The 10,797-nt window shown below is 44.5% G+C and overlaps 1 protein-coding gene across 1 annotated transcript; it reads right to left on the bottom strand.

Annotated features, from left to right (window-relative positions):
* Positions 1-114: 114 nt before the first annotated feature.
* Positions 115-5,447, bottom strand: CBLN4 (cerebellin 4 precursor). Its single transcript, XM_031556609.2, has 3 exons — positions 4,304-5,447; positions 3,001-3,117; positions 115-463 (listed from the first exon to the last, which is right to left on the bottom strand). Exons 1-3 carry the CDS (start codon positions 4,577-4,579, stop codon positions 266-268), a joined length of 591 nt encoding a protein of 196 aa, XP_031412469.2. The 5' UTR covers positions 4,580-5,447; the 3' UTR covers positions 115-265.
* Between the last annotated feature and the right edge of the window lie 5,350 nt (positions 5,448-10,797).

Below are 10,797 nucleotides of genomic sequence, written 5' to 3'. Positions count from 1 at the left end.
AATTTGCAGGCAGCTTTAGACCGTAACATTAAGCTTAGGTATTTATCGTCTGCTTTAGTCTCAATCCAAATATATTGTAGTTAAACACACAAAATTCTGTGAAACTTCTGTGTAGTTCAGATGAGGCCAAAATCCATAAAGAGAATCCATATTCACCCATGAAAAACCAATAAGGAAACACCAATCCCACGATGACAGAATGATCTTCATGTGACAGAGGCAATGATGACTCCACGACCGGACAAACGTCACAGGAAAATTGACTTTACAGGGGAAAGACCAGAAAGCCAGAAAATGTAGAATACTGCCATCCACCAACCAGATTACCTTTCTCCAGCTTCAGGTAAACCTTATCCTCCTTGTCTAGATAGAGCAGGACTCCATTAGTGGCAGCTTCACGAGTGACGTCCTTGTCCCCAGCAAAAGCAGAGATGACTGGCTTCCCATTGAGCATCAAGTTAACCTGCATGAGAAAAAGCACTGAGAAGCTCTAATTAACAGCAAAAAAAAAAAAAAAAATCAACAGATATCACTGAACATTAACTACAGTGCTACAGGTATGTTGTGGACAAGCCCTTTTGTTTCCTGGCCTTGATCTGCAGCTGACTGCAATCAGTGGGACATCATCCCAACTGCAATGGCTGGGGATTATCAGTGTGAAGGATAACAAGATATTGGTTGCCTGTGCTGTTAATTATTGGCCAGGCAGCCCCGTTTGTGTTCATTCTCTGGTAACACAGACCTGGGAGATCAGTTTAGCTCCACTTTACCCATTTCATTGGTCATTTAGATACATTAGAAAAGACAACATTTTCATGAGATTTTATAGGCACCTGGAGATGCACTATAGGCACCTAATTACATTTCAGAAGTCCCATGGTAGAGTGGGAGTCTACACTCCACTGAGAGTAAAATAAACATCCCTTCTATCAATAGCTGCATTTTAAAGTCTAGAACAGACCTTCAGCTTTATGAGCAGCTGTGTTTTAATAGTGAACCCATTCTTCCACAGAACACTTCTGAAGTCAGCTCAGCCCCTGTTCCGAGTGCATCACACAGGTTCTGTGCAAATACCCACAGGCAGGACCAGGGGCATGGGCAGGTCCACACACCTCCATTTCCCCAGAGGCAAACTGTTAGTTTTCTTCTTTTTAAACAGCAATAACGCAGTCACAAAGGGGTGAAATGCCTGTTCAAAAGGAGTATTCTGGCCTTGCACACATTCCCACCAGTTTTAACAGGAGCCGCAGCAGAATAAATTACTGCTCAGCAAAAGTCAGGGCAGCAGAATCTGGCACTGATTTGGGATTCACTTATCTGGGAAATCCACTTAATCAGATGTCCCCAGGGAACCAATTTCAGTGTAATGATACTTAATGGCACTAACAGATGTTTCGGGGGCGCAGTGGTATCACTTACAGGAGCCTTCTGCCAAGTCAGTGGTGTTTAAGGCTGCACATAGCTGGGACTCAAGCTGGTTCGCTCCATGGCAGTGCTTTCAGTCCTCCCTGCTGCTATCACATGTGCACAAAAGGACACCAAGAGTTTGCTCGTGGCTAGGCATGGCTTTCTTTGTTCTCTCCTTGGTTGGTTTCCCTGCAGGACCCCTCATCAGGATGCACACTGCAGCTTTGCCTCAGGTGGTCTCACGTGAACTGTGCCAAAATGGAGCCAACCAAACCCACCCATCACTTCTGAAAAACTTCATTGCTGAAAGATGTAGGTCACATGGCAGGCCATGATGTTCTCTGTTACACACCCCAGCTCCCAGGTTTGAGTACATGGCAATGAAACACCAAAGTCTGCCCTGCACTTCCAGAACCAAAGCCCTGACGTCTTTCCTGGCAATGTGTAATTTAAACTCAATAACAAGGGCTGATATCCATCATTCCAGACCATTTCAACACTTGGTATTCAAGAGAGTGAAAGGAACCAAGTCAGAGCTTATTAAATAGCCCATTACAGGGGAGTTGGTGATGCCATTATTTCATCTCAGATTTTATTTTTGACCTGAATGAAACAAAGACTCGAAGCCATAAGCAGGGAATTGCCCTCCAGGTTCTCTGCCTTCTCCACCATTCACACCTTTCAGTACTGGCAGCCCAAAGCCAGGGCTGCACACAGGGATCACTCCTGCAGATATCAGCTTTCTCTCAGCCCTGTCACACTGAAAAACATATTCAATGTCAAGACAAGTCAGGGGAAAAGCATCAGATTCTTCTGTGGATCCAATGGCCTCGTAGGTGGAAAGAAGATATTATTCTACATCTAGAAAGCCAGGACAAACGTCACAGGCATTGCACGACCTGGGGCAAAGATTAAGGAATGGGCTTTGAGCAATTTGCTTTTGGCTCAGCAAGGAAATGTTCAGGAATTTAGAATAATTTATATTTAATTATGTAGTTCAGCTGCTGGTAAGCTACAGAAAAAAGTAGAATTATACCATTTTTTAGTACATGAGGCATCTTTTATGTATTGAATGGCGAAGCAAGTTTAAACTGCTATAAAGGTTCCCTACAGAGATGTAACATTTTAGTTGTTGCAGAACAAACCAATCACCTCAGCCTTGGTGCACAGCAGGCTGGGTTTGCGAGCATCCATCTGGCACCATGACCTGGCAGCCAAGTGATGAGAGGCTACCAGAACAGACAGAACTGCTACATATCCCCACACTGACTCATGTAGCAAAATATCACTTTTCAATAGTATTTAGGCAACCAAGTGAAATTTAGAGACGTATTTTACTCAGTTCATTCCGTTTCATACCCCATACTCACCCAGATATTTGGTTCTCACATCAAAGCTGTCCAACATATCTTAGCTGAGGATTCTGCCTCATTACAGCTGTTCAGTTTAAATATATTCACCCTGCTGGGAGCTATACACCACAGGTTGCTGTAAACTAAGCTATTCCTCTTCAAAAGTGAACTAAATACTCCTGTGTTCAGGCTAGATTCTATTGTGAATAAACAATTCAATGAGAAGATTGTATAGGCGTACCTGGATTGTCTGGCTCTGGTAGACTTTAATCACGTGAAAACTGAAGCTGTAAATTCCTTTTCTTGGTGACACAAAGACAGATTCCAATGTGAAAAAATTGCCCACGTTTACTAGGATCTACAAATGAGAAGTACAGGTGGGAATTAGCACAGGCATTCAGCACTACACAAAACACAGACCTTCAAATGGAGAAACCATTCACCCAAGGAAAATTTTCCATCTACATTTATCTTTTTTATTCATTGTTCTATCAACTCGCATGGAAATATTACACATAAAATGGATGTTAGTTCTATCTACAGTGCAGCCTTACGATAAATAAGCTGAGGGGAAATCTTTCTTACTTTGCTACATCTCACACCTACATGATCTTTATTCTACACATTTAGAGGATACTGGGAAAAGACATTTTTGTTCATCATCCCCCAAAAATGACATCAAAACATTGATTCTGGAGGTGGAACACTGGTTCAGGATACAAAGCAATGGCCAATTCTACACCACATTCCTGGAAGTACCAAGCTGGAAGCAAGAACATACGGGAACACTACAGTTCATTCACTGCTCAGTCAGATGAGCTCCAGGAGTGCCTGGTGGATGAGCACCATCTGGCCAGGAGCCTTTGCTGCCCTCTTTATGTAAGCACTTATTGTAATTCGGGTCTGGTTAAACAGAGTTAAGGAACAGAGGGGAACACACCAAACAAGTGCATCGTCCGTATGATAAATATCTCCTCTAGTACCTACTTTTTATTTCTTCCCACTTAATTATACTCTATTTTTAATTGATATTTTCAGGTTCTTTTCTGCCAGACCCAACCCTAGAAAGCCATAAAGGAATGCCCACAAAGTTGGGGTGATGCAAACAGCATAAAGCTGTGCTACAAGCCTGGCTCCAGCTGTCACCACAATTTACTGTTCATTACGATAGGAGACAGGGACTAAAGCGAGCACCAGCCTCAGTTACCTGCCCTAGGGCAGGAGCTCGTATTAAACGCGTGCTGGTATTTGTGTGTGATTGAGATGAGAGGGGCTGGGCTACGAAGCTGTGATTTTCAGAGAAAACTTCAATGATTTTTCCCTGCAAATCGCTCCTCTTTCCCCTCTAGAAGGCTGCGCACACCCACTCCGCGGGCTGCCCCGTCTCTGAGGGCGGAGAGGCAAAGGGAGAACAGCGGAGGGCAGCGCTGTGCGGGGCTGCGCCCCTCCCCTGCGACCCAAACTCCGGTGGGAAATAACGGCGGACGCGGGGGGGCGGCGGCACCTGTTGCGCGCAACGCGGCCCCGCGGGACCCCCAGCTCACCTGGTCGAAGTAGATGATGCGCGTCTTGTTGCTCATCTCGGAGGGCTCGTGGTTGGTGCTCCTGACCGCCGAGAAGGCGACCTTCGAGTTGGCCGCCCTCACCGAGATGCCCAGCGGGGAGGAGGACGAGCCCTTGGCGTCGGTGGTCGGGTTGGAATCGCACACCACCAGGCACTTGCCCTCCAGGACGATGGGCTCCGTCTCGTTCTGCGCCCGCGCCGCGGGGCCGCCCAGCGCCAGGGCCAGGAGCACGGCGGGCAGCAGCCGCCAGCCCATGGTCCGCACCCGCGGCCGCTCCGCGCCCCGCTCCGGCCACCGCGCACCGCGGCGCTTCCCGCCGGCAGCCGCTCTGAAAGTCTTCTTTCTGCCGGCTTCTTCCCTCTGCCGCTCTTCTTTTTTTTTTTTTTTTTTTCCTCTTCTCCTCCTCCCGCCTGCCACCACTTGGTGCCTTTTTTCCTCCTTTTTTTTTTTCTTTTCTGTTTTTTTTTTTTTTTTTTTTTTTTTTTTTTTTTTTAATTTACCTGGTCCTTTCGCGAGCTCTTTACAAAAGCAGGAGAACAAAATAAACACTTTCCGGTGCACCCTTTTCTCCCCCCACTCTCCACATCAAAAAAGTAATGAGGAGAGTGGTAGGTAGGGGGGGAAAGGAAACGGGAGGGAAAAAGAAAAAAAAAAACCCTCAGGTCAATTATTGATGAGAGACAGGTGACGAAGAAATAAAACCACTCCACGTTGCCATAATTTCTGCTTCTGTCTCCCTGCTTTGAGCTGGAGATGCGGGCGCTCACCCCACCGTCTGATCCGGGTCCGGTACAGCTGCGGGCTCCGGCTGTCTCTGCCTCTCTCTCTCTGCCACAATCCCCAGAGTTATGTCACAACGAGCCTGCCCATCCCTCACCTAGCTGGGCTCCGTTAGGATGGACCTTCCTCTCGGAATTGCCCCCTATAGACGCACACGCTCGTCCTCTCAGGCAACTTTTACGGCAGCTGCAAAGCCGAAGGGAAAGCAACAGATCAGTGCAACGTCTCTTGTTAAAAGGAGGCGGGGGTTGGAGTTGCAGCCTGGTTGGGAGGCAGCATCTCAACCTGCAGGTGCCTCCCAGGGCACAGACCTGTGAGTTGCTCGGTGGTTTTGTTTTGGTACTGCACCCCGACCCGGCGCTGCCCAGCTGGGGCACTCAGAGCCTGTCAACCAGAGTGTGTCAACCACTACGAGCAGCCTTCATTCACTTCTTGTCCACAGCAACCCCTGCCTGGAGCTGCCAGACCCAACTGGAGCTGCTGGAGCTGTGGCCACCACAACTGCCCGCACCTTCAACAAGCCACAGAGCAGCCCCAAAGTCCTCTTAGCCAACAATAAATACAGTCTTCTGCCATATTCTGAAAGCCAGATGCAAATTTTAAGGAATCCCTTAGCTCAGACAAGAGTTAGAAAAGAAATTGCACTGTTTTGTAGGAATGCATTGATATCCTTTTCTTCCAGTGACACCGACAATGATGAAAAGTCAAACTGAGAAGAGCCACTTGCTGTAAACAAGGAAAGGAAACAAGAAAGGAAACAAAGATTTGCATCATAACATTATTTCTTTTGTAGAAGCTGGATCTGCAGATAAAAGGATTTATGCCCATGCACAGGAACACCTGTCTGGAGAACCCTTGCAAAGCAGAACTGTGTGAAAACAGCAGGATTCTGCTTCACACTGTTTTGTAAATAAATACATACGTGTAAATAATCCCACGCTATTTCAACATCTCCCCCTTAACATCTCATCCTTACCTCATGCTGCTCCATAGCCTTTCAGCTGTGCACCAATCACAGCTAATACACATATGGCACAGATACACCTTCCGACTGGAATTTTAAACTTTTGACATTGTTGGAAGTTCCATCATTTGTCCAAAACTCAGAATTTTGCAGTCATTTCAGCCAGATTTGTTTCAGTGCCTTTTTGCTGTGAACAATGACATCATCTCTATGTGGAATGGGTGCAAGCTGAATCAGATGTTCAGAAGAGGACTTCCCCATCTCCCTGCCTGCAGCTGCACACGCTCAGCCTGTTTGCCATCCCACCCCACTCCCTCGCATGCCATGGGGCTGATTGCACAGCACAGCCCCTCAGCTGAGCACTGCTCACTTCTGTGCTCTTATCCCAGTGGTGTGCACACGTTGCTGTACATACAGGTTATTACTTCAGCTGTGTGAACACATTAGTAATTAAGTACACAGCCAATTACAGCTAACTGCTCTCCTGCACAGCTGGCCCCAGGACCTGCAGTTAGCTTACTGGTTTGCTGGCTAAATGCAAAACCAGCTCACCTGGCTAATGAGCTCAATGGGCCTTAAGAAGATTCAATAATTATTTTATAAAGTAAGTTCCCCTCAATTTGTTTAAACATTAAGTGTATGGCAATGTATATATGTACATGGCTGGAATGGCTGAAGTATACAAAAGCTTTTGCTCATGAAGTCAGACAGATGCAGAACCAAGCTGGCATTTTCCTTGCTTCATTTTAATCTATTTCATAGACCTCTATGTGTGTGTGTGCTCCATCTCTGGCACCTTGCTTGGCTTACTAAGCTTCTTCCCTCTGTCTATTTTGAACTTTGCTCTCATCACACCATCCCATCTTTGAGTATTTCTTTTTGAAAGGATACCAGGAAAAAATATTTGCCTACTAATATTTTTGGTACTTGTTTAATTTCCCTGGCATTCTGTTACAAAATAACTAAATGAATAAATAAATAATAGTGCTTTGATGACTGTGCTGTGGAAAAGGAATTTAGAAATTGTGTGTGAATCTTAGAGGTGATTTACAAAACGAAGTCAGCAGGATGTCTGCCAGTGTGTGGGGGTACAAATGTTCAGCTCTGCTGACAGCGTTGGCATTTCAGGTCTTTATTCAGCATTTCTCACCCAGCCAAACCCACTGTTTGCTCAGTGCTGCAGACCTGAGCAGCCACCAGACCTGAGCACAGAGTGCACATCAGGGCTGGAGATGCTCCTGGGCAGGTTCTGCAGTCACGTCCAGCAGTTTGTTTCTGCTGCTACTGGATGGAGGTCTGCAAATAGTCCACAGTTATACTGAGTCCAATGCACTTAGTCCAGATTTACATCAGTAGCTAATACCCTGCCAGTTCATTCTGCTCCTTCATAGGTCAATTGTTCACCACATCAATATGTTGGTATATTTCATTGTCAGTCACAGCTGGGGACAGCCCACAAAGCTTGGCTTTTCCTGACTGAATTGTTATTCAAAGTCTATCCAGAAAATCTCTTGCTAATTTATATGTATGCCCAAAACATTCATAAAAAGAGTTTTTATGGGCTAAGACCAAAAAATGACCTTGTGCACGTACAGACATTGCCTTTATGGCAGGTACTCAAAGCCCTATAACTCGTAGCAAAGTAAATTAAATTCTTGGTTTATTATTACATGTCAGCTCATGTCTAGAAAGAAAAGAGAAAAAGAAAACACCCCATTTTTGTGTTTTTAGCTAAGTTACCTGATACATTTTGTGCAGTTTTAGGAAATAAACAACTTCTGAGACACTCTGTTGACCTATGCAGTGGTCTCAGACTTTCAATTGCGTTTGAGTGAAACAAGAAGTGTGCATTTTGCCAAGGTGGAATAAAATCAGATAGGGTCAGAAAATAAGGGAAACAAATAGCCTGGCAGGAAAATTGTTCTTTTTCAGTAGGAGGGAAGAGGAAGGAACTCGGTTTGCTGCCTGCTCTGATCTTCAGAACCTGTTCTCCTAAGCAATGCAGGCACAGGATGGAGTTTGCAAAGGATTCAACGATCTGCTGGCACTCAATTTAGCTTACACTATTTTGTTGATACAGTTTGCCAGCATCGTGTCAAGAAAACCACAGAAAATTAGATAGTGAAGTGGTGTAATTTAGTGCATCTCCTTTGACATCAACAGCAGCACAATTACCTCCCCTCAGCAGAATTTGTCCGAGAGAAATTGCTCACAGAGTGGCTTTCACACTGCAAAAGCCAATGAGGGAACAGTTTGCTTTAAAGGATGTGCCTAAGAGAGTGCATTAGGAGTCTGCCCATTGGCTGCACTGCTTGTTTGATCTTCAGAAGGGAGAAATTGTACTGGAAGACTCACGATGATGATGGAAGTCATGGAGAAGGGCTCAGCATTAGGATTTTTAGTGCCATCTATTGAAATGTGCCAACTCGAACAGAAGAGAAAAGGCTGTCAAGAACAATAAATATCTCTTTGTGGTAGTGAATGCTTTAAAAAGATGCAAGGAAGAAAGTAATACATTTCTTTCACAGCTAAGGAATCAAATCCATTGAACTCACCAATTTCTCTCCCTGGACTGTAGATGTCTTTTCCAGGAGACTTATCTTTTTTTTTTTTCTTTTTTTTTTTTTTTAACTCTTCTTATGGAGAAATTAGTCTCCTCAGCTCACGTTCTGTGTTTCTTTTTGTCCTCAGCTGATAACCTCTGGAAACTGCTTCCTAGCAGTGTTTTGGGGAAGCAAAATACCCCAAGGACTACAAAAACCGTGAGCAGCCACTGTCTCCCTAGGAATGAGCCCTTATGGGTGCCAGCTCATCAGCCCACAGCTCCGTCCTGAACAGAAGCAGTGTGAGCTCTGCCCTCCGTATCAACAGCCTCTCTTTATATAAGCCAATGATCTTTCAACATAAAAATATACAAATGTATCTTGAAATAGTGTCTGTCACTTCCATCTCTCCCTCCAGCCACCACGTTCCATGTGCAGCTCAGCAGCACTTGACTAATTTTGCACAGCTGTAGGGGGAGAGATTGAAGAAGACAAAAAAAAAAAAAAAAAAAGCCCAAGAACTTTTCTAAATATGTAAATTTCATTCCTCAAGATGTCTGTTCTGCCCAGCACACCCACCCTGGTACAGCACAGAGAAGCACTGGTCAGCCCAGCATCCTGCAGCTCAGCAGGGCTCCATTGACAGCTGTACCTCAGCTCACAGAGCACAGGCGGCACAGGTGGCTTGCGTAGGGCAAGTCCAGTAAATCCAGAATCAAAATGGTTTTGTTTGTTTTTAATTTCCTTAATCAGCTTAATTCCTCACAGCAAAGGAAGACGTCAGATTGTTTTGGATGGCAAGATTCCCAAAAACAAAGTTTAATGTCAGCAGTACTGACAGCAGCTAATATCCCAGCAGGGATATTAGCTGGGAAGTATTTACTGCCTGAGAAAAGTTTCTGCTTTGAAATGAGTCAAGCCAATTTCTATCTATAATACCAAGCAGGACTGCATCCTCCTTCAGATTTCACATTTCATAATATGCCAAAGTAAGCTTGGTGCCTTTTGTAGGGCAATAGTTAGCCCAAACTTACAAATACTACAGATCTGGAAGGCAGCTCCTTGTAGGAATGCTCCATCTGGGTTCACTCCTGGAGCCTCACCTCAACATGGGTGTTTATGGCTGCAGGTTTGCAGGGTACTGCTGCCAGCTGCTAAGGAAGGGTTCCACAAAAATTGTCTGCAGAGACATTTAGAGCTTGTCTATATAAACACTGAGGCGTAACAACTATTATTCTGTACAAACAAATACCATTAAAACAGAGTGGGAGAGTTGGCTCAAAGAGACCTAGAAAAAAAACACCAATATGATGCAAAATATTATTTGGGGGGAAAAAAGAATGCAGAAGGGAATGAGCTGTATTTGTTTCTTTTTACATATAAATCAGATAAGTTCTGACACTCACAGACACAGAAGAAATGTCTCGTTTGAGAACATGGAAACGTGTCTCCTTTGTAAGCTCCCGTTCCTTGGGAAAGATTCGTGTCCTCTGGAGGGGCAGAGCTTCTTGCCAAGAAGGTATTTGGTCATTAATTTTTTAAATGATTGCTGCAGGATATTCATGCAAAGACACAGATATCAACTACTGTGTAGAATATATTTTTAATTGGAAGAAGCCATGCCAGCTGAGCTATAAAACAAGTACAAGCTGTTAGGTATAATAAGAGAGAAAAGAGACTGGGGGGAAAAGTGAGTCAGGAGAAAAAAAAGAGAAAATAACTTAGTTAAAAGCAACTTCCCAGGGCTCCTGAGCTAAAGTAATGGCAGAAAAACATGAAACTTATCATGGCCATCACGAATGCTGTTCAGGGATGCAGGGATCTGGATACCATGGAAATGGCACTGGTATGCAGTGTTATCTTACACGATTCACATATAAATGAAGATGGTTCCGATTTTGGAGAGGGAATAACACACATCAAAAACTGCAAGGGTTGTTTATGATGTACACATGTGCTGGAAGAGGAACTGAATTTTTCTCTTCTAGCCAAAAAACAGTAATCTTCAGCTCCTGAAACTTACAGATGCTACAGATCCTGATATGCAGACACTGCTGACTTCAGTGCCAGCCAAGTGTCACAATTCCAATGCTGACTTTGTAGAAAACAAGTATGTTTACTCTAAAACAAAATTTGCCCTCCATTTGCTGCTTTTTTTTTTTTTTTTTTTTTGGTTGGTTGGTTGG

The sequence above is a fragment of the Meleagris gallopavo genome, chromosome 22, assembly GCF_905368555.1.
Source record: "Meleagris gallopavo chromosome 22, MGAL_WU_HG_1.1, whole genome shotgun sequence".
Lineage (NCBI taxonomy): Eukaryota > Metazoa > Chordata > Aves > Galliformes > Phasianidae > Meleagris > Meleagris gallopavo.
Note: the sequence above shows the minus strand (reverse complement) of the source record. Positions and strands in the feature narration are given on the sequence as shown.